General features: G+C 48.7%; 1 protein-coding gene across 1 annotated transcript in view; it reads right to left on the bottom strand.

The window, feature by feature from the left end:
* FBXO41 (F-box protein 41) overlaps positions 1-26,103 on the bottom strand; it is a 181,233-nt gene that overhangs the window by 53,899 nt on the left and 101,231 nt on the right. The window contains exon 3 of the mRNA XM_083161396.1: positions 8,376-9,347. Coding sequence (XP_083017522.1) covers positions 8,376-9,109 — 734 coding nt within the window. The 5' untranslated portion in view covers positions 9,110-9,347. The remainder of the gene's footprint in view (positions 1-8,375; positions 9,348-26,103) is intronic.

Genomic DNA, 26,103 nt, shown 5'->3' with positions numbered 1-26,103 from the left:
GATGCACCTGTCAGCATGATCTGAGGGGCTGCGGTATGGCTGCCATGTGAGTGCAGAGATGTAGGTTATGGTGTCAGATGCAGGACACCTAGTGATTGTGTGTAATACCGAGTGCCTCCAGTAGATGTCACCACTGCTACAGCAGCACATGGAGTGTGCGTGTAATACCGAGTGCCTCCAGTAGATGTCACCACTGCTACAGCTGCACATGGAGTGTGTGTGTAATATAGAGCGCCCCCAGTAGATGTCACCACTGCTACAGCAGCACATGGAGTGTGCATGTAATACCGAGTGCCTCCAGTAGATGTCACCACTGCTACAGCAGCACATGGCCCTATGTACAGCGCCGCCCCTGTTAGTACACGGACACCTCCTCTGCTTCCCTACATCCCAGCTGTATTGTGTACTGAGCATTGTGCTGCTGTTACCTGTGCTGTTGTAGTGTCTCAGTCACTGTAATGTTCGGTGTCCCCTGTATTGTACTAATGTGTGCCCTATGTACGGCGCCGCCCCTGGTAGTACACGGACACCTCCTCTGCTTCCCTACATCCCAGCTGTATTGTGTACTGAGCATTGTGCTGCTGTTACCTGTGCTGTTGTAGTGTCTCAGTCACTGTAATGTTCTGTGTCCGCTGTATTGTACTAATGTGTGCCCTATGTACAGCGCCGCCCCTGGTAGTACACGGACACCTCCTCTGCTTCCCTACATCCCAGCTGTATTGTGTACTGAGCATTGTGCTGCTGTTACCTGTGCTGTTGTAGTGTCTCAGTCACTGTAATGTTCTGTGTCCCCTGTATTGTACTAATGTGTGCCCTATGTACGGCGCTGCCCCTGGTAGTACACGGACACCTCCTCTGCTTCCCTACATCCCAGCTGTATTGTGTACTGAGCATTGTGCTGCTGTTACCTGTGCTGTTGTAGTGTCTCAGTCACTGTAATGTTCGGTGTCCCCTGTATTGTACTAATGTGTGCCCTATGTACGGCGCCGCCCCTGGTAGTACACGGACACCTCCTCTGCTTCCCTACATCCCAGCTGTATTGTGTACTGAGCATTGTGCTGCTGTTACCTGTGCTGTTGTAGTGTCTCAGTCACTGTAATGTTCTGTGTCCCCTGTATTGTACTAATGTGTGCCCTATGTACAGCACTGCCCCTGGTAGTACACGGACACCTCCTCTGCTTCCCTACATCCCAGCTGTATTGTGTACTGAGCATTGTGCTGCTGTTACCTGTGCTGTTGTAGTGTCTCAGTCACTGTAATGTTCTGTGTCCCCTGTATTGTACTAATGTGTGCCCTATGTACGGCGCTGCCCCTGGTAGTACACGGACACCTCCTCTGCTTCCCTACATGCCAGCTGTATTGTGCTGCTGTTACCTGTGCTGTTGTAGTGTCTCAGTCACTGTAATGTTCTGTGTCCCCTGTATTGTACTAATGTGTGCCCTGTGTACAGCGCCGCCCCTGTTAGTACACGGACACCTCCTCTGCTTCCCTACATCCCAGCTGTATTGTGTACTGAGCATTGTGCTGCTGTTACCTGTGCTGTTGTAGTGTCTCAGTCACTGTAATGTTCTGTGTCCCCTGTATTGTACTAATGTGTGCCCTGTGTACAGCGCTGCCCCTGGTAGTACACGGACACCTCCTCTGCTTCCCTACATCCCAGCTGTATTGTGTACTGAGCATTGTGCTGCTGTTACCTGTGCTGTTGTAGTGTCTCAGTCACTGTAATGTTCTGTGTCCCCTGTATTGTACTAATGTGTGCCCTATGTACTGTGCTGCCCCTGGTAGTACACAGACACCTCCTCTGCTTCCCTACATCCCAGCGGTATTGTGTACTGAGCATTGTGCTGCTGTTACCTGTGCTGTTGTAGTGTCTCAGTCACTGTAATGTTCTGTGTCCCCTGTATTATACTAATGTGTGCCCTGTGTACAGCGCTGCCCCTGGTAGTACACGGACACCTCCTCTGCTTCCCTACATCCCAGCGGTATTGTGTACTGAGCATTGTGCTGCTGTTACCTGTACTGTTGTAGTGTCTCAGTCACTGTAATGTTCTGTGTCCCCTGTATTATACTAATGTGTGCCCTATGTACAGCGCTGCCCCTGGTAGTACACGGACACCTCCTCTGCTTCCCTACATCCCAGCTGTATTGTGTACTGAGCATTGTGCTGCTGTTACCTGTGCTGTTGTAGTGTCTCAGTCACTGTAATGTTCTGTGTCCCCTGTATTGTACTAATGTGTGCCCTATGTACTGTGCTGCCCCTGGTAGTACACGGACACCTCCTCTGCTTCCCTACATCCCAGCTGTATTGTGTACTGAGCATTGTGCTGCTGTTACCTGTGCTGTTGTAGTGTCTCAGTCACTGTAATGTTCTGTGTCCCCTGTATTGTACTAATGTGTGCCCTGTGTACAGCGCTGCCCCTGGTAGTACACGGACACCTCCTCTGCTTCCCTACATCCCAGCGGTATTGTGTACTGAGCATTGTGCTGCTGTTACCTGTACTGTTGTAGTGTCTCAGTCACTGTAATGTTCTGTGTCCCCTGTATTATACTAATGTGTGCCCTATGTACAGCGCTGCCCCTGGTAGTACACGGACACCTCCTCTGCTTCCCTACATCCCAGCTGTATTGTGTACTGAGCATTGTGCTGCTGTTACCTGTGCTGTTGTAGTGTCTCAGTCACTGTAATGTTCGGTGTCCCCTGTATTGTACTAATGTGTGCCCTATGTACGGTGCTGCCCCTGGTAGTACATGGACACCTCCTCTGCTTCCCTACATCCCAGCGGTATTGTGTACTGAGCATTGTGCTGCTGTTACCTGTACTGTTGTAGTGTCTCAGTCACTGTAATGTTCTGTGTCCCCTGTATTATACTAATGTGTGCCCTATGTACAGCACTGCCCCTGGTAGTACACGGACACCTCCTCTGCTTCCCTACATCCCAGCTGTATTGTGTACTGAGCATTGTGCTGCTGTTACCTGTGCTGTTGTAGTGTCTCAGTCACTGTAATGTTCGGTGTCCCCTGTATTGTACTAATGTGTGCCCTATGTACAGCGCTGCCCCTGGTAGTACACGGACACCTCCTCTGCTTCCCTACATCCCAGCTGTATTGTGTACTGAGCATTGTGCTGCTGTTACCTGTGCTGTTGTAGTGTCTCAGTCACTGTAATGTTCGGTGTCCCCTGTATTGTACTAATGTGTGCCCTATGTACGGCGCCGCCCCTGGTAGTACACGGACACCTCCTCTGCTTCCCTACATCCCAGCTGTATTGTGTACTGAGCATTGTGCTGCTGTTACCTGTGCTGTTGTAGTGTCTCAGTCACTGTAATGTTCTGTGTCCGCTGTATTGTACTAATGTGTGCCCTATGTACAGCGCCGCCCCTGGTAGTACACGGACACCTCCTCTGCTTCCCTACATCCCAGCTGTATTGTGTACTGAGCATTGTGCTGCTGTTACCTGTGCTGTTGTAGTGTCTCAGTCACTGTAATGTTCTGTGTCCCCTGTATTGTACTAATGTGTGCCCTATGTACGGCGCTGCCCCTGGTAGTACACGGACACCTCCTCTGCTTCCCTACATCCCAGCTGTATTGTGTACTGAGCATTGTGCTGCTGTTACCTGTGCTGTTGTAGTGTCTCAGTCACTGTAATGTTCGGTGTCCCCTGTATTGTACTAATGTGTGCCCTATGTACGGCGCCGCCCCTGGTAGTACACGGACACCTCCTCTGCTTCCCTACATCCCAGCTGTATTGTGTACTGAGCATTGTGCTGCTGTTACCTGTGCTGTTGTAGTGTCTCAGTCACTGTAATGTTCTGTGTCCCCTGTATTGTACTAATGTGTGCCCTATGTACAGCACTGCCCCTGGTAGTACACGGACACCTCCTCTGCTTCCCTACATCCCAGCTGTATTGTGTACTGAGCATTGTGCTGCTGTTACCTGTGCTGTTGTAGTGTCTCAGTCACTGTAATGTTCTGTGTCCCCTGTATTGTACTAATGTGTGCCCTATGTACAGCGCTGCCCCTGGTGGTACACGGACACCTCCTCTCCTCTACGTCCCAGCTGTATTATACATTGCGCTGCTGCGGAACGTCCTCTATTGTAGCTGTGGCAGAGGATCTGTCCTATAACCCGGGTACCGCACTCTCCCGTCCCACCTGTATTATACATTGCGCTGCTGGGGAACGTCCCCTATTGGGATCTGTCCTATAACCCGGGTACCGCACTCTCCCATCCCAGGGAATCTCTCTGCAGGAAGTGCAGTTCCTGGAGAGAGCTGGAACATCTGTCCTGCTCGGATGTCTCTCTGTATAATTATAGCTCTCTGGTGGGGTGAGAGAATTAGCACCTACAAGCCATCTGCGTCATGCAGATCAGGTGCAGTCACACCCGCTTCAGGTGGGAACAGAGGAGATGTCTGGCGTCCATTAACTATTTAGCGGAAGTGGTGTCCTATGAGGAGGCTATGGAAGGGTCAGTAGCCCTGGTGGGTTACTGGGGGCTATGGCCAATACACACCCTATGGGCACTCTGTATATCTGACCTGACGGACCTACTCAGACCCCCCGCCCCAGAGCTTACCCTCGCTGAGCACATATTTTACATCCCAGTGCATACAGCCCTGCTCCAGGCCAGATCAGAGGATGGGTAATGGCTCAGCACATTACCTGGGCAGGATGGTGACAGTGGTGCCACGGTGTGCCCATGAGGGGAGACTCTCGGCCTCACCAGCGTAAGGAATGCTTAGTGTCTCTCTGTATTGTAGTGACAACGGGGGAGGTGTAGCACAGCTTGGAGAGAGATAAAGTACCAGTCAGCTCCTAACTGTCATATTTCAAACACAGCATGTAGGATGTCAGTTAGAAGCCAATTGGCTGATACTTTGGGGGATATTCAATAAGGGATTCCGACTGTCAGAATCCCGGACAGTTTTGTCTGGTCCGACAGTAACTCGACAGACGACATTCAATGTTCCGGCTGTCGGAACGTCCGTGGATCAGTGAAAATGGATGTACATTGTAAGAAATGCTGTGAGTGCGACAATCTGCGGGATGTAACACCCTATAATGCGGGCGCTAATGGCAGAATGGACTAGGCGAGAATGTCACACTGAGTACCCCCCTTTATCTTCCCCCATTTCTGGGGAAATACAATACGGTGAGAGATCCAGAAAGTGAGAGATTTGGTGAGAAATCTCCAGTTTTATTAACGCACCAATCATTTACTCTGCAGAACCAGTGTGACATGATTCACCGACAGTCGGGATCCCGTCCTGCACCCCTGCAGAACCAGTGTGATATCATTCACCGACAGTCGGGATCCCGTCCGGCACCCCTGCGGAACCAGTGTGACATCATTCACCGACAGTCGGGATCCCGTCCGGCACCCCTGCGGAACCAGGGTGACATGATTCACCGACAGTCGGGATCCCGTCCTGCACCCCTGCGGAACCAGTGTGATATCATTCACCGACAGTCGGGATCCCGTCCGGCACCCCTGCGGAACCAGTGTGACATCATTCACCGACAGTCGGGATCCCGTCCGGCACCCCTGCGGAACCAGGGTGACATGATTCACCGACAGTCGGGATCCCGTCCTGCACCCCTGCAGAACCAGTGTGATATCATTCACCGACAGTCGGGATCCCGTCCGGCACCCCTGCGGAACCAGTGTGACATCATTCACCGACAGTCGGGATCCCGTCCGGCACCCCTGCGGAACCAGGGTGACATGATTCACCGACAGTCGGGATCCCGTCCGGCACCCCTGCGGAACCAGGGTGACATGATTCACCGACAGTCGGGATCCCGTCCGGCACCCCTGCGGAACCAGGGTGACATGATTCACCGACAGTCGGGATCCCGTCCGGCACCCCTGCGGAACCAGTGTGACATGATTCACCGACAGTCGGGATCCCGTCCGGCACCCCTGCGGAACCAGTGTGACATGATTCACCGACAGTCGGGATCCCGTCCGGCACCCCTGCGGAACCAGTGTGACATGATTCACCGACAGTCGGGATCCCGTCCGGCACCCCTGCGGAACCAGTGTGACATGATTCACCGACAGTCGGGATCCCGTCCGGCACCCCTGCGGAACCAGTGTGACATGATTCACCGACAGTCGGGATCCCGTCCGGCACCCCTGCGGAACCAGTGTGACATGATTCACCGACAGTCGGGATCCCGTCCGGCACCCCTGCGGAACCAGTGTGACATGATTCACCGACAGTCGGGATCCCGTCCGGCACCCCTGCGGAACCAGTGTGACATGATTCACCGACAGTCGGGATCCCGTCCGGCACCCCTGCGGAACCAGTGTGACATGATTCACCGACAGTCGGGATCACGTCCGGCACCCCTGCGGAACCAGTGTGACATGATTCACCGACAGTCGGGATCCCGTCCGGCACCCCTGCGGAACCAGTGTGACATGATTCACCGACAGTCGGGATCCCGTCCGGCACCCCTGCGGAACCAGTGTGACATGATTCACCGACAGTCGGGATCCCGTCCGGCACCCCTGCAGAACCAGTGTGATATTGGCGTGTAAATGATTGCCGCTTTTCTTACCAAATCTCTCACTCCTGATTCTGTCACAATATTACATTTCCCCCTTTATCTCTCTCCAGGATTATTAGAGGGAGGTCCCCGTTTTACAGCAGAAGGTGGGAGATAATGCCTAGGCAGTGTGTGACGGGTGATGGCCATGCACACAATGATACGTAGCAAAGGGTGGGAGATAATGCCGAGGCGGTGTGTGACGGGTGATGGCCATGCACACAATGATACGTAGCAGAGGGTGGGAGATAATGCCGAGGCGGTGTGTGACGGGTGATGGCCATGCACACAATGATACACAGCAGAGGGTGGGAGATAATGCCGAGGCGGTGTGTGACGGGTGATGGCCATGCACACAATGAAACGTAGCAGAGGGTGGGAGATAATGCCGAGGCGGTGTGTGACGGGTGATGGCCATGCACACAATAATACAAAGCATTGTCTCACCCAGTGCCTGGTGCCAGCTCCCTCAGCCTGTGTTAGCACAATAGCCCGAGTGTCAGCACAATAGCCCGAGTGTCAGCACAATAGCCCGAGTGTCAGCACAATAGCCCCAGTGTCAGCACAATAGCCCGAGTGTCAGCACAATAGCCCCAGTGTCAGCACAATAGCCCCTGTGTCAGCACAATAGCCCCTGTGTCAGCACAATAGCCCGAGTGTCAGCACAATAGCCCGAGTGTCAGCACAATAGCCCCAGTGTCAGCACAATAGCCCGAGTGTCAGCAAAATAGCCCGAGTGTCAGCACAATAGCCCCTGTGTCAGCACAATAGCCCCTGTGTTAGTATACAGGCACTGTGCACACTGACTATGTGCCTGATTAGCAGGGTTGTCATTTATGCAGATGGTCAAAACCATGCTCCATTGCAGGTGGGACAGATGTAACAGGTGCAGAGAGACCTGGGTAACACTATGCTGTGCTGCAGGTGGGGCAGATGTAACAGGTGCAGAGAGACCTGGGTAACACTATGCTGCACTGCAGGTGGGGCAGATGTAACAGGTGCAGAGAGACCTGGGTAACACTAACACTGCAGGTGGGGCAGATGTAACAGGTGCAGAGAGACCTGGGTAACACTAACACTGCAGGTGGGGCAGATGTAACGTAGATTTAGGTGGGGTGTGTTCAGGCTGGAATCTAAATTGCAGTAGTACGAGCCGCCAATATTTACCCTTCACAGAAACAAAATAACTCCCCGAAATCTAACTCTCTGCACCTGTCACATCAGTGATGTCACATAGCTGCCATGAGTGATGTCACATAGCTGCCGCCAGTGATGTCACATAGCTGCCATGAGTAATGTCACACAGCTGCCGCCAGTGATGTCGCATAGCTGCCGCCAGTGATGTCACAAAGCTGCCGCCAGTGATGTCACACAGCTGCCGCCAGTGCTGTCACACAGCTGCCGCCAGTGCTGTCACACAGCTGCCGCCAGTGCTGTCACACAGCTGCCGCCAGTGCTGTCACACAGGTGCCGCCAGTGCTGTCACACAGCTGCCGCCAGTGATGTCACACAGCTGCCGCCAGTGCTGTCACACAGCTGCCGCCAGTGCTGTCACACAGCTGCCGCCAGTGCTGTCACACAGGTGCCGCCAGTGCTGTCACACAGCTGCCGCCAGTGCTGTCACACAGCTGCCGCCAGTGCTGTCACACAGCTGCCGCCAGTGCTGTCACACAGCTGCCGCCAGTGCTGTCACACAGCTGCCACAATAGACAGTTCTGGACCCCCACTGTTTGGGACCCTGCGTTAGAGGTTCTGCTAGTGCCACTGGCCCGGAACATTTCCTACGCCCAGATGTGAGGACTTATCTGTAATACACTTACTGCTGCTTTTTGGTCAGCTCCTGCTCCTTCTGGACCAAGTCCTGCTTCAGCGAGGCCAACATCTCCACACTGACGTCCACCTGCCTGGTCAGCTCCGAGGCCCTGTCCTCCAGCTCCTGCTTCTCCATTCCCAGACGGACGCTCTCCTGCTTGGCCTTCTCCAGCTCGGAACTCTTTCTTTCCAGTTCCACTTGCAGCCTTCCCACCTGGGTGGCAATCTTCTGCTCAACCTCCTCCGTCAGCTTCTCCAACCGCTTGTCCACTTCCAGCTTTTCAAACGCCCTCACCTTCAGCCTGGCCAGCCCTTCCTCATAGGCGGCATCCACTGCTGCAGATGCTGCGGCCGCCGCGGCTACGGCTGCCGGTGGTGTGGAGTGAGATGTCATGGTTGTCTTGGTAAATATCTCACCGAGAGGAATCTCCACCTCCTGGGTGTAATGGGAAGATGCTGGGCTGAGATCTTCTGTCGGAACTAGGTCCCGCGTGAACCTCTGTTCTTTTCCCTGGAAAGAGGTGCTCTCAAAGACGTCCCTGTGGTGGGCCGAGGTGATCAAGGAGGCCTCACTGGTCAAGGGGAAGACCGTGGCGTCACAAATGCTATTGGTTTTGGATAAGACATAGAGTGTCTCATAGGTGTGGTTGTATTCCAGGTGGGCCCTTAGAGAGGACAGGCTCCTGAATCGCTTGTGCTCACCGCACCTTGGGCAACGATATGGCAGGTCCAAAGAGGCCATCCCTTAGCTCACAAGTCTGTCCGTCAGCCCTAGAGAGAGCGGGAAGGTGCTGCGGGTCATGGTATGTCTGGGAATCTGGATGGATCAGAATGCCTGGGTAAATAGGACAGCATAGGCGCAAATGGGATCATTTCTGTGGCAGGAGGCTGGGTGGGGGATGTCGCTGCATAAATCTCCGGGTGGTCTCCTGTCACCAGATCAGACGGTGTGTGGAGGACGCTTCCAGAGGACCAGCCACCTGCAGAGAGAGGGAGAGACAGGAGGGGAATAAGTTGTGGCCCAAAATAATTACAGTTATACATGCAACACTCAAACACATACTACTACTTGTTATCTATCTAGTCCTACGCAGGCTTGGGCCTGGTTCCCAGTACCACGCAATTATTTATTTATTTACAGTGTCTTATATAGCGCAGCAGATTCCGTTACAGTGTCTTATATAGCACAGCAGATTCCGTTACAGTGTCTTATATAGCGCAGCAGATTCTGTTACAGCATCTTATATAGCGCTGCAGATTCCGTTACAGCGTCTTATATAGCGTAGCAGATTCCGTTACAGTGTCTTATATAGCGCAGCAGATTCTGTTACAGCATCTTATATAGCGCTGCAGATTCCGTTACAGCGTCTTATATAGCGCAGCAGATTCCGTTACAGTGTCTTATATAGCACAGCAGATTCCGTTACAGTGTCTTATATAGCGCAGCAGATTCCGTTACAGCGTCTTATATAGCGCAGCAGATTCCGTTACAGCGTCTTATATAGCGTAGCAGATTCCGTTACAGTGTCTTATATAGTGCAGCAGATTCCGTTACAGCGTCTTATATAGCGCAGCAGATTCCGTTACAGTGTCTTATATAGTGCAGCAGATTCCGTTACAGTGTCTTATATAGCGCAGCAGATTCCGTTACAGTGTCTTATATAGTGCAGCAGATTCCGTTACAGTGTCTTATATAGTGCAGCAGATTCCGTTACAGTGTCTTATATAGCGCAGCAGATTCCATTACTGTGACTTATATAGAGCAGCAGATTCCGTTACAGATTATTATATAGCGCAGCAGATTCCGTTAGTGTCTTATATAGCGCAGCAGATTCCGTTACAGTGTCTTATATAGCGCAGCAGATTCCGTTACAGGTTCTTATATAGCGCAGCAGATTCTGTTACAGTGTCTTATATAGCGCAGCAGATTCTGTTACAGCGTCTTATATAGCGCAGCAGATTCCGTTACAGTGTCTTATATAGCAGCAGATTCTGTTACAGCGTCTTATATAGTGCAGCAGATTCCGTTACAGTGTCATATATAGCGCAGCAGATTCCGTTACAGTGTCTTATATAGCGCAGCAGATTCCGTTACAGCGTCTTATATAGCGCAGCAGATTCCGTTACAGTGTCTTATATAGTGCAGCAGATTCCGTTACAGCGTCTTATATAGCGCAGCAGCTTGCGTTACAGCGTCTTATATAGCGCAGCAGATTCCGTTGCGCTTTACAATAGTAGACAGTGATAAAACAAACTGGGTACCAACAGACAGACTTGGAGGTAGAAGGGCCCTGCTGCAAGCTTACAATCTATAGGGATATAGGGGGGAGACACAAGGACAGGCACCAGTAATAGCATAGCAGTCCCACCAAGTTACAGGTCTAGAAGGGAAGCCATATGATACATAAGTGCCTCAGAGGGTTATGTGTGCGGTATATAAATATGATAGGCTTGCCTGAAGAGGTGAGTTTTCAGGGAAAGTTTGGAGGCTAGAGGAGAGTCTTATTGTGCGTGGAAGGGCAGTGGCGTAACTATATAATTTGCGCCCCCCCGCCAAAAAATTTTCGGCGCCCCCGCCTCCATACCTGACAGAGCCGCATCTGCGGTCACTGTCCCGTCCAGTCTCCCGCTGCTCCAGTCTCCGCTGCGCTGCTGCCCGGCCGCATCTGTCTGTGGTCACTGTCCCGTCACTCGCTCCCGGCGCCGGCTCCTGCTGATAATGAAAAGTGACTCTTAGAAAATGGCTGCCAAAACTGTCTGCAATACGGGGGCAGCCATTTTCTAAGTGTCACTTTTCATTATCAGCAGGAGCCGGCGCCGGGAGCGAGTGACGGGACAGTGACCAAAGATGCGGCCGGGCAGCAGCGCAGCGGGTAACTATAGCACCGCAGCCCCCCCGGCGCCCATAGTTACTCTGCGCCTCCCCGCCACGGCGGGGGCTGCGGTGGCTTAGTTACGCCAGTGTGGAAGGGCATTCCATAGGATGGGAGCAGCCCGATAAAAGTCCTGTAATAGTGAATGGGAGCTAGTGATCCGTGCAGAAGAGAGACGCAGATCTTGTGCAGAGCGGAGTGGTCGAGATGGGAGATATTTTGTGATAAGTGCAGAGATATTAGCTGGTGCAGTATGGTTAATAGCTTTATATGCAAGTAGAAGTGTTTTATATTGAATACGGTAATATACAGGCAACCAATGGAGGGACTGGCAGAGCGGATCAGCAGACGATGAGAGTTTTGCAAGGAAGATCAGCCGAGCAGCAGCATTTAGAATGGATTGCAGTGGTGAGAGTCTGTTCTTGGGAAGACCAATTAGGCATACCTCCCAACTTTTGACCTGAAGAAATAGGGAGCGCCCGAAAAGGGGGCGGGGCGTATGCAAATGAGGGCACGGCTTATGCTAATTAGCCGCGGCCTCATTTTTATACGAGAATAGACGCCATGCGCACAGCGTCTATTCTACTAGATTGGGGGGTCTCCCAGCTGCCACCCCCCGCAGCGGGACAATGCCTGCCGCGGGTGGGACAGCGGGACAGGACCCGAAAATCGGGACTGTCCCTCTAAAATCATGACAGTTGGGAGGTATGAATTAGGAGACTATTGCAATAATCAATGCGGGATATAATGAGTGCATGGATAAGAGATTTAGTAGTGTATTGTGTGAGATAGGGTCGTATTTTGGATATGTTTTTTAGATGCATGTAACACGATTTGGAGACAGATTGAATGTTGATGTTAGTATAGTACACCATGCAGTGTAAGGAACAGAGCGGAGCTGCCACCACATCATGCAGTGTAAGGGACAGAGCGGAGCTGCCACCACATCATGCAGTGTAAGGGACAGAGCGGAGCTGCCACCACATCATGCAGTGTAAGGGACAGAGCGGAGCTGCCACCACATCATACAGTGTAAGGGACAGAGCGGAGCTGCCACCACATCATACAGTGTAAGGGACGGAGCGGAGCTGCCACCACATCACACAGTGTAAGGGACAGAGCGGAGCTGCCACCACATCACACAGTGTAAGGTACAGAGCAGAGCTGCCACCACATCATGCAGTGTAAGGAACAGAGCGGAGCTGCCACCACATCATGCAGTGTAAGGGACAGAGCGGAGCTGCCACCACATCATGCAGTGTAAGGGACAGAGCGGAGCTGCCGCCACACCATGCAGTGTAAGGAACAGAGCGGAGCTGCCACCACATCATGCAGTGTAAGGGACAGAGCGGAGCTGCCACCACATCATGCAGTGTAAGGGACAGAGCGGAGCTGCCACCAGACCATGCATTGTAAGGGACAGAGCGGAGCTGCCACCACACCATGCAGTGTAAGGGACAGAGCGGAGCTGCCACCACACCATGCAGTGTAAGGGACAGAGCCGAGCTGCCACCACATCATGCAGTGTAAGGGACAGAGCGGAGCTGCCACCACACCATGCAGTGTAAGGGACAGAGCAGAGCTGCCACCACATCATGCAGTGTAAGGGACAGAGCGGAGCTGCCACCACACCATGCAGTGTAAGGGACAGAGCGGAGCTGCCGCCACACCATGCAGTGTAAGGGACAGAGCGGAGCTACCACCACACCATGCAGTGTAAGGGACAGAGCGGAGCTGCCACCACATCATGCAGTGTAAGGGACAGAGCGGAGCTGCCACCACATCATGCAGTGTAAGGGACAGAGCAGAGCTGCTGCACATCATACAGTGTAAGGGACAGAGCACAGGTGCTGACACCACATCATACAGTGTAAGGGACAGAGCACAGGTGCTGACACCACATCACACAGTGTGAGGGACAGAGAGGAGCTGCCACCACATCATGCAGTGTAAGGGACAGAGCGGAGCTGCCACCACATCATGTAGTGTAAGGGACAGAGCGGAGCTGCCACCACATCATGCAGTGTAAGGGACAGAGCGGAGCCGTCACCACATCATACAGTGTAAGGGACAGAGCAGAGCTGCCACCACATCATGCAGTGTAAGGGACAGAGCGGAGCTGCCATCACATCATGCAGTGTAAGGGACAGAGCGGAGCTGCCACCACTTCATGCAGTGTAAGGGACAGAGTGGAGCCGCCACCACATCATGCAGTGTAAGGGACAGAGCGGAGCTGCCACCACATCACGCAGTGTAAGGGACAGAGCGGAGCTGCCACCACATCATGCAGTGTAAGGACAGAGCGGAGCTGCCACCACATCATGCAGTGTAAGGGACAGAGCGGAGCTGCTACCACACAATGCAGTGTGAGGGACAGAGCGGAGCTGCCACCACATCATGCAGTGTAAGGGACAGAGCGGAGCTGCCACCACATCATACAGTGTAAGGGATAGAGCGGAGCTGCCAACACATCATGCAGTGTAAGGGACAGAGCGGAGCTGCCACCACATCATGCAGTGTAAGGGACAGAGTGGAGCTGCCACCACATCATGCAGTGTAAGGGACAGGATGCAGTGCGCTGGCCCAGAGAGCAGCTGCCAGAAAGTGCAGTAATGGTTCTGTCATGTCTGTGTAGTTATTATAGTATATGATTAACCTTTTCCTTGCCCACTTATTTATATATGTTAGATACAGCCTATATTAGTGTTAGATATTACTACTGTATCCCATGGACAATAATGTCGTTACTAGGGGTTTCTACCGTTCCCCCAGACTCCAGCACTTGCTCCAATGTTCCGCAGGCTGGGAGATTGTGGACTGCCTCTGGACCCCTCTAGAAATCCTGCATTTGCCACTGAAGGGTGAAACAGGCTGTAGATGTAAATATTTTATCAGCCTTATAAAACCCTCTGAGCGTACCACCAAAAGCAAACTGGGAAAACCATGCTGCACTGCAGGGGGGCAGATGTAACACATGCAGAGAGAGTTAGATTTGGCTGGGTTATATGTACTCTGTGCAGAGAGTACAAGGCTTAGTACATCTCCCCTTAGGGACGTGTCGGAATGGTTACCGTCAGAGGAAATCCCAGCATCAGCAGAGAATGACGAGACACAGAAATCCTTAGGGGCTGGTCACCTAATGAGTGCGGACCTATCAATACGTACATTGGATTTATGGTAACTAGGAGATAACGGCCTGTCACTCAGGCTATGGATTCTGTCCGCAGCGATGCAGGATTCATACAAAGCTCCAAGACTTCTGAGCAGCGGACATGGCGGTGCAGCACTGCTTCCCGGCATACTATAGTCATAGAGATGATACATTTATTCTGTACTGTCCCCAGAGCAGGGGTTCCCTCGTCGTCCAGGAAGCAAACATTGTGCCAGCGGACAGTGCTGTCCGTCCATGTGCCGGTACTTGTTTCCTAGCAGGGCGCCCAGTTTTCTTACGTACGCGAACGCAGTGAAATCGCATGGCATTACGTTATAGTAGATGCAATGCGATTCCCGCCCCCTGTCATTCCCGCCCCCTGTCATTCCCGCTCCCTGTCATTCCCGCCCCCTGTCATTCCCGCCCCCTGTCATTCCCGCCCCCTGTCATTCCCGCCCCTGTCATTCCCGCCCCCTGTCATTCCCGCCCCTGTCAGATCCTCTCAGAAATCACTGTGACAGGAGTAGAAGCATCCCTCAGAGCTGCTGGTGATTTATTGCGATGGCTGCATCTATGACCGTGTTTACGCTGCCTCAGACGGAGGAGGAGGCTATCGCCTTTTTTCAAGGACACGATTTCCTTCCGATGGCGCAGAATTGCGTGAATGGCCACGTAATGCGCCTTTCTGTGAAGGAATGCATGTGGCGCCATGTTAAAGCGTGCCGGCTGAAGGTGAGCCTCAGAGCGTCCCTCTGGTTTCCAGGGTGCCGCTTGTCATTTGTCACCCTGGTCTGCTTTATATATTCCTGGGCCCAGGAGCTGACATCCATTGAGTACCGTCAGCCACAGCTGGACATTTCCAAGTAGACGGCTGTTTTGTACAACAGGGAGGCGTGTACGATGGACCTCATGGCGCAGTCACAGCACCGTATTGGCGGACCAGGCCACATCGTGGAGGTCGATGAGAGCATGTTCGTCAGGAGGAAGAGTAATGTCGGCCGTATGTTCCCACAGCAGTGGGTTTTGGGGGGAATTTGTAGAGAAACGGGACAGTGTTTCCTCGCGATGGTGCCAAGACGCGATGCCAGCACATTGATGGCGGCTATTATTGATAATATGGAGCCAGGCACCACGATTTACAGTGACTGCTGGAGGGCGTACAGCACTGAACCGCTGGAACTTGCAGGGTATCAGCACGCACAAGTCAATCACAGGTTTAACTTTATAGACCCGTCCACATGGGTGCATACCCAGAATGTGGGGCGCGTGCAAATGGCGCAATAAGCGCCAAAGAGGTACAGCACGCCACATGCTCCAATCCTATCTGCAGGAGTTTATGTGGAGAAAGACATTGGGTGGGGATAACCCATCTCATTGCATCCTGCCAGCACTTACCCTCCTTCCTAAGGGTGATTAAGTGATTTGTTAATAATTAATGTTTTACTGTTTTTCATTGATTAATTGTTGTTATTATTATCGTTATGCTTTTTAAATTATTTAAGTAAATTTACAGTTCTTAGTTAACACATGTCGTCATTACTGTGTCAGCTGTATGATTTTGTAAGTGTGAATGTATTCCTAAAACACCAGCATTATCCACGCCACCCGGAAGCGGGGCGAGCCCCGCGAGGGGCGGCGGAACGCGTCCTCCGACCTTTTCATACTCCCACTATCCACGTCGACGTGGAGTTGATTTTATATAGCGTGGCGAGCCTGAAGTGTGTCGAGCGCAGCGATTATTTTACATGTATTCCGCGTCCACACGCGGGGCTCGCCGCGCTCGCCACGCTTCGGGCTCGGTGACTTGCTGCGCTCGCCACACTATATAAAATAGACTCCACGCCGACGTGGATAGTGGGGGTATGAAAAGGTCGGAGGACGCGTTCCGCCGCCCCTAGCGGGGCTCACTGTGCTCTCCACACTTCGGGGTGGCGTTGATACTGGAGGTGACGCTAAACAATGACATAGGTGCTTTCAATTGTAAGCACACATCACATCGAATACTAAGCACCCATCATCTCATCCATCACATCTCATCTCATCCCATCACATCTCATTGCATGGGTGATTCTACTATGAAATATCGCATCGCAACTGGTGCCCTGCGATTCCATGCGATATTTCATTCTATAAGCACTCCTGTGCACTTCATATGGACATCGCATTGCATCGAACAGCACTATACACCCTGCGCAATGCGATTTCACTACGGAGAATAGCTCAGTGCGCTAAATGCGTACTGGGCGCCCTGCCAGGAAACAAGTACCCATGTGCCTGACAAATAGTGAGGTCTTCGAAGGATGGAAGCCCCTCCCATCACGCAGTCAGTGCACACAAGGTGTGCATGTTACAGGAGTGGTTACAGCCCCTCCCATCGCGCAGTCAGTGCGCACAAGGTGTGCATGTTACAGGAGTGGTTACAGCCCCTCCCATCGCGCAGTCAGTGCGCACAAGGTGTGCATGTTACAGGAGTGGTTACAGCCAGGTGTGGCATGTTACAGGAGTGGTTACAGCCCCTCCCATTGCGCAGTCAGTGCTCACAAGGTGTGCATGTTACAGGAGTGGTTACAGCCAGGTGTGCATGTTACAGGAGTGGTTACAGCCCCTCCCATTGCGCAGTCAGTGCTCACAAGGTGGTGCATGTTACAGGAGTGGTTACAGCCCCTCCCATCGCGCAGTCAGTGCTCACAAGGTGTGCATGTTACAGGAGTGGTTACAGCCTGTACTGTACACCCCAATCCTCACTGTTACATTACTGTACACCCTAACCCTTACTGTTACATTACTGTACACCCAACCCTTACTGTTACATTACTGTACACCCTAACCCTTACTGTTACATTACTGTACACCGTAACCCTTACTGTTACATTACTGTACACCCTAACTTTAATGTTACCTTACTGTACACCCTAACTCTTACTGTTACCTTACTGTACACCCTAACTCTTACTGTTACATTACTGTGACACCCTACACCTCACTGTTACATTACTGAACACCCTAACCGTTACTGTTACTTTACTGTACACCTTACACCTCACTGTTACATTACTGTACACCATAACCCTTACTGTTACAATTACTGTACACCCTACACCTCACTGTTACATTACTGTACACCCTAACCCTTACTGTTACATTACTGTACACCCAATCCTCACTGTTACATTACTGTACACCCTAACCCTTACTGTTACATTACTGTACACCCAACCCTTACTGTTACATTACTGTACACCCTACCACCCATACTGTACTAATTTCTGTACATCCTTATACCTTTTCTTTACATTACTGTACACCCTACACCTCACTATTACCTTAGTGTACACCCTAACCCTTACTGTTACATTACTTTACACCCTAACCCTTACTGTTACATTACTGTACACCCCAATCCTCACTGTTACCTTACTGTACACCCTAACCCTTAATGTTACATTACTGTACACCCTAACCCTTACTGTTACATTACTGTACACCCTAACCCTCCCTGTTACATTACTGTACACCCTAACCCTTACATTACTGTACACCCTACACCTCACTGCTACCTTACTGTACACCACACACCTCACTGTTACATTACTGTACACCCCAATCCTCACTGTTACATTACTGTACACCCTAACCCTTACTGTTACATTACTGTACACCCAACCCTTACTGTTACATTACTGTACACCCTAACCCTTACTGTTACATTACTGTACACATTAACCCTTACTGTTACATTACTGTACACCATAACCCTCACTGTTACATAACTGTACACCCTTACTGTTACATTACTGTACACCCTAACCTTTACTGTTACCTTACTGTACACCCTTACCCTTACTGTTACATTACTGTACACCCTACACCTCACTGTTACATTACTGAACACCCTAACCGGTACTGTTACTTTACTGTACACCTTACACCTCACTGTTACATTACTGTACACCATAACCCTTACTGTTACATTACTGTACACCCTACACCTCACTGTTACATTACTGTACACCCTAACCCTTACTGTTACGTTACTGTACACCCTACACCTCAATGTTACCTTAGTGTACACCCTAACCCTTACTGTTACATTACTGTACACCCTAACCCTTACTGTTACATTACTGTACACCCCAATCCTCGCTGTTACCTTACTTTACACCCTAACACTCACTGTTACATTACTGTACACCCTAACCCTTACTGTTACATTACTGTACACCCTAACCCTTACTGTTACATTACTGTACACTCCAATCCTCACTGTTACATTACTGTACACCCCAAACCTCACTGTTACATTACTGTACACCCTAACCCTTACATTACTGTACACCCTACACCTCACTGTTACCTTACTGTACACCCTAAACCTCACAGTTACATTACTGTACACCCTACCCCATACTGTTACATTACTGTACATCCTAATCCTTACATTACTGTACACCCTACACCTCACTATTACCTTAGTGTACACCCTAACCCTTACTGTTACATTACTGTACACCCTAACCCTTACTGTTACATTACTGTACACCCCAATCCTCACTGTTACCTTACTGTACACCCTAACCCTTAATGTTACATTACTGTACACCCTAACCCTTACTGTAACATTACTGTACACCCTAACCCTCCCTGTTACATTACTGTACACCCTAACCCTTACATTACTGTACACCCTACACCTCACTGCTACCTTACTGTACACCACACACCTCACTGTTACATTACTGTACACCCCAATCCTCACTGTTACATTACTGTACACCCTAACCCTTACTGTTACATTACTGTACACCCAACCCTTACTGTTACATTACTGTACACCCTAACCCTTACTGTTACATTACTGTACACCCTAACCCTTACTGTTACATTACTGTACACCATAACCCTCACTGTTACATAACTGTACACCCTTACTGTTACATTACTGTACACCCTAACCTTTACTGTTACCTTACTGTACACCCTTACCCTTACTGTTACATTACTGTACACCCTACACCTCAATGTTACATTACTGAACACCCTAACCGTTACTGTTACTTTACTGTACACCCTTCACCTAACTGTTACATTACTGTACACCATAACCCTTACTGTTACATTACTGTACACCCTACACCTCACTGTTACATTACTGTACACCCTAACCCTTACTGTTACCTTACTGTACACCCTAACCCTTACTGTTACATTACTGTACACCCTACACTTCACTGTTACATTACTGTACACCCTAACCCTTACTGTTACATTACTGTACACACCAATCCTCACTGTTACATTACTGTACACCCCAAACCTCACTGTTACATTACTGTACACCCTAACCCTTACTGTTACATTACTGTACACCCTTACCCTTACATTACTGTACACCCTACACCTCACTGTTACCTTACTGTACACCATAAACCTCACTGTTAAATTACTGTACACCCTACCTCATACTGTTACATTACTGTACATCCTAATCCTTACATTACTGTACACCCTACACCTCACTATTACCTTAGTGTACACCCTAACCCTTACTGTTACATTACTGTACACCCTAACCCTTACTGTTACATTACTGTACACCCCAATCCTCACTGTTACCTTACTGTATACCCTAACCCTTACTGTTACATTACTGTACACCCTAACCCTTACTATTGCATTACTGTACACCCTAACCCTTACATTACTGTACACCCTACACCTCACTGTTACCTTACTGTACACCTCACTGTTACATTACTGTACACCCCAATCCTCACTGTTACATTACTGTACACCCTAACCCTTACTGTTACATTACTGTACACCCAACACTTACTGTTACATTACTGTACACCCTAACCCTTACTGTTACATTACTGTACACCCTAACCCTTACTGTTACATTACTGTACACCCTAACCCTTACTGTTACATTACTGTACACCCTAACCTTTACTGTTACCTTACTGTACATCCTTACCCTTACTGTTTCATTACTGTACACCCTACACCTCACTGTTACATTACTGAACACCCTAACCCTTACTGTTACATTACTGTACACCCTACACCTCACTGTTACATTACTGTACACCCTAACCCTTACTGTTACCTTACTGTACACCCTAACCCTTACTGTTACATTACTGTAAACCCTAACCCTTACTGTTACATTACCGTACACCCCAATCCTCACTGTTACCTTACTTTACACCCTAACACTCACTGTTACATTACTGTACACCCTAACCCTTACTGTTACATTACTGTACACACCAATCCTCACTGTTACATTACTGTACATCCCAAACCTCACTGTTACATTACTGTACACCATAACCCTTACTGTTACATTACTGTACACCCTACACCTCACTGTTACATTACTGTACACCCTAACCCTTACTGTTACCTTACTGTACACCCTAACCCTTACTGTTACATTACTGTACACCCTACACTTCACTGTTACATTACTGTACAAACTAACCCTTACTGTTACATTACTGTACACACCAATCCTCACTGTTACATTACTGTACACCCCAAACCTCACTGTTACATTACTGTACACCCTAACCCTTACTGTTACATTACTGTACACCCTTACCCTTACATTACTGTACACCCTACACCTCACTGTTACCTTACTGTACACCATAAACCTCACTGTTAAATTACTGTACACCCTACCCCATACTGTTACATTACTGTACATCCTAATCCTTACATTACTGTACACCCTACACCTCACTATTACCTTAGTGTACACCCTAACCCTTACTTTTACATTACTGTACACCCTAACCCTTACTGTTACATTACTGTACACCCCAATCCTCACTGTTACCTTACTGTACACCCTAACCCTTACTGTTACATTACTGTACACCCTAACCCTCACTGTTACATTACTGTACACCCTAACCCTTACTGTTGCATTACTGTACACCCTAACCCTTACATTACTGTACACCCTACACCTCACTGTTACCTTACTGTACACCTCACTGTTACATTACTGTACACCCCAATCCTCACTGTTACATATCTGTACACCCTAACCCTTACTGTTACATTACTGTACACCCAACCCTTACTGTTACATTACTGTACACCCTAACCCTTACTGTTACATTACTGTACACCCTAACCCTTACTGTTACATTACTGTACACCCTAACCCTTACTGTTACATTACTGTACACCCTAACCTTTACTGTTACCTTACTGTACATCCTTACCCTTACTGTTACATTACTGTACACCCTACACCTCACTGTTACATTACTGAACACCCTAACCCTTACTGTTACATTACTGTACACCCTACACCTCACTGTTACATTACTGTACACCCTAACCCTTACTGTTACCTTACTGTACACCCTAACCCTTACTGTTACATTACTGTAAACCCTAACCCTTACTGTTACATTACCGTACACCCCAATCCTCACTGTTACCTTACTTTACACCCTAACACTCACTGTTACATTACTGTACACCCTAACCCTTACTGTTACATTACTGTACACACCAATCCTCACTGTTACATTACTGTACATCCCAAACCTCACTGTTACATTACTGTACACCCTAACCCTTACTGTTACATAACTGTACACCCTAACCCTTACATTACTGTACACCCTAAACCTCACTGTTACATTACTGTACACCCTAAACATCACTGTTACCTTACTGTACACCCTAACCCTTACATTACTGTACACCATAACCCTTACTGTTACATTACTGTACACCCTAACCCTTACATTACTGTACACCATAACCTTTACTGTTACATTACTGTACACCCTAACCCTTACTGTTATATTACTGTACACCTCAAACCTCACTGTTACATTACTGTACACTCTAACCCTTACTGTTACATTACTGTACACCCTAACCCTTACATTACTGTACACCCTAACCCTTACATTACTGTACACCCCAAACCTCACTGTTACATTACTGTACACTCTAACCCTTACTGTTACATTACTGTACACCCTAACCCTTACACTACTGTACACCCTACACCTCACTGTTACATTACTGTACACCCTAAACCTCACTGTTACCTTACTGTAAACCCTAACCACTACTGTTACATTACTGTACACCCTAACCCTTACATTACTGTACACCATAACCCTTACTGTTACATTACTGTACACCCTAACCCTTACATTACTGTACACCCTAACCCTTACTGTTACATTACTGTACACCCCAAACCTTACTGTTACATTACTGTACACCCTAACCCTTACTGTTACACTACTGTACACCCTAACCCTTACATTACTGTACACCCTAACCCTTACTGTTACATTACTGTACACCAGGGGTGGAGAACCTTTTTTGTGCCAAGGGCCGTTTGTATGGGGGAAAAAATTCTTCAGGGGCCATATTTAAAAATGTCTCTTACAAATTGTCCTGTTGCAGCCGTCCCACGCTTCGGTGGCTGCTGCTGAATAGGACTGTCAGTCTCCAGTTGCTGTTGATTAAGAGGAATCTTGTGACAACTACCGACCTCTCGCAAGAATTCCCCTTTACTTGACTCCCGGCAAAGCCGCCTGGTGGGTGGGAGGGCCACTCAGACGGCTACAGGGGCCGCATACGGCCCCAGTGCCTGAGGTTCCCCACCCCTGCTGTACACCCTAACCCTTACTGTTACATTACTGTACACCGTAACCCTTACTGTTACATTACTGTACACCCTAACCCTCACTGTTACATTACTGTACACCCTAACACTTACTGTTACATTACTGTACACCCTAACCCTTACTGTTACATTACTGTACACCGTAACCCTTACTGTTACATTACTGTACACCCTAACCCTTACTGTTACATTACTGTACACCCTAACCCTTACTGTTACATTACTGTACACCCTTACAATACTGTACTCCCTAACCCTTACTGTTACATTACTGTACACCCTAACCCTCACGGTTAAATTACTGTACACCCTACACCTCACTGTTACATTACAGTACACCCTAACCCTTGCATTACTGTACACCCTAACCCTTACTGTTACATTACTGTACACCCTAAAGCTTACATTACTGTACCCCCTAACCCTTACTGTTACATTACTGTACACCCTAACCCTCACTGTTACATTACTGTACACCCTAACCCTTACTGTTACATTACTGTACACCCTAAAGATTATTGTTACATTACTGTACACCCTACACCTCACTGTTAAATTACTGTACACCCTAACCCTTACTGTTACATTACTGTACACCCTAACCCTTACATTACTGTACACCCCAAAAATCACTGTAACATTACTGTACACCGTAACCCTTACTGTAACATTACTGTACACCCCACACCTCAGTTACATTACTGTACACCCCGATCCTCACTGTTACATTACTGTACACCCTAACCCTTACTGTTACATTACTGTACACCCCAACCATTACTGTTACATTACTGTACACCCTAACCCTTACTGTTACATTACTGTACACCCTAACCCTTACTGTTACATTACTGTACACCCTAACCCTCACTGTTACATTACTGTACACCCTAACCCTTACTGTTACATTACTGTACACCCTAACCCTTACTGTTACATTACTGTACACCCTAACCCTTACTGTTACATTACTGTACACCCCAATCCTCACTGTTACCTTACTTTGCACACTAACACTCACTGTTACATTACTGTACACCCTAACCCTTACTGTTACATTACTGTACACACCAATCCTCACTGTTACATTAATGTACACCCCAAACCTCACTGTTACATTACTGTACACCCTAACCCTTACTGTTACATTACTGTACACCCTAACCCTTACATTACTGTACACCCTTTATCTCACTGTTACATTAGTGTACACCCTAACCCTTACTGCTACATTACTGTACACCCTGACCATTACTGTTACATTACTGTACACCCCAATCCTCACTGTTACCTTACTTTACACCCTAACACTCACTGTTACATTACTGTACACCCTAACCCTTACTGTTACCTTACTTTACACCCTAACACTCACTGTTACATTACTGTACACCCTAACCCTTACTGTTACATTACAGTACACCCTAACCCTTACTGTTACATTACTGTACACCCTAACCCTTACTGTTACATTACTGTACACACCAATCCTCACTGTTACATTACTGTACACCCCAAACCTCACTCTTACCTTACTGTACACCCTAACTCTTACTGTTACATTACTGTACACCCTAACCCTTACATTACTGTACACTCTACACCTCACTGTTACCTTACTGCACACCCTAAACCTTACTGTTACATTACTGTACACCCTAACCCTTACTGTTACATTACTGTACACCCTAACCCTTACCGTTACATTACTTTACACCATAACCCTTACTGTTAAATTACTGTACACCCTAACTCTTACATTACTGTACACCCTAACCCTTACCGTTACATTACTGTACACCCTAACCCTCCCTGTTACATTACTGTACACCCTAAACCTTACATTACTGTACACCCTACACCTCACTGTTATCTTACTGTACACCCCAAACCCTTACTGTTACATTACTGTACATCCTAACCCTTACATTACTGTACACCCTACACCTCACTGTTACCTTACTGTACACCCTAAACCTCACTGTTACATTACTGTACACCCTAAACCTCACTGTTACCTTACTGTACACCCTAAACCTTACCCTTACATTACTGTACACCCTAACCCTTACATTACTGTACACCCCAACCCTTACTGTTACATTACTGTACACCCCAAACTTCACTGTTACATTACTGTACACCCTATCCCTTACTGTTACATTACTGTACCCCCTAACCCGTACATTACTGTACACCCTACACCTCACTGTTACCTTACTGTACACCCTAAACCTCACTGTTACCTTACTGTACACCCTAACCCTTACTGTTACATTACTGTACACCCTAAACCTTACATTACTGTACACCATAACCCTTACTGTTACATTACTGTACACCCTAACCCTTACATTACTGTACACCCAAACCCTTCCTGTTACATTACTGTACACCCTAACCCTTACTGTTACATTACTGTACACCCTAACCCTCACTGTTACATTACTGTACACCCTAACCCTTACTGTTACATTACTGTACACCCTAAAGATTATTGTTACATTACTGTACACCCTACACCTCACTGTTACATTACTGTACACCCTAACCCTTACTGTTACATTACTGTACACCCTAACCCTTACATTACTGTACACCCCAAAAATCACTGTAACATTACTGTACACCGTAACCCTTACTGTAACATTACTGTACACCCCACACCTCAGTTACAATACTGTACACCCCGATCCTCACTGTTACATTACTGTACACCCTAACCCTTACTGTTACATTACTGTACACCCCAACCATTACTGTTACATTACTGTACACCCTAACCCTTACTGTTACATTACTGTACACCCTAACCCTTACTGTTACATTACTGTACACCCTAACCCTTACTGTTACATTACTGTACACCCTAAAGCTTACTGTTACATTACTGTACACTCTACACCTCACTGTTACATTACTGTACACCCTAACCCTTACTGTTACATTACTGTACACCCTAACCCTCACTGTTACATTACTGTACACCCTAACCCTCACTGTTACATTACTGTACACCCTAACCCTTACTGTTA

The sequence above is a fragment of the Crinia signifera genome, chromosome 1 (assembly GCF_055691185.1).
Source record: "Crinia signifera chromosome 1, ASM5569118v1, whole genome shotgun sequence".
Classification (NCBI taxonomy): domain Eukaryota; kingdom Metazoa; phylum Chordata; class Amphibia; order Anura; family Myobatrachidae; genus Crinia; species Crinia signifera.
Note: the sequence above shows the minus strand (reverse complement) of the source record. Positions and strands in the feature narration are given on the sequence as shown.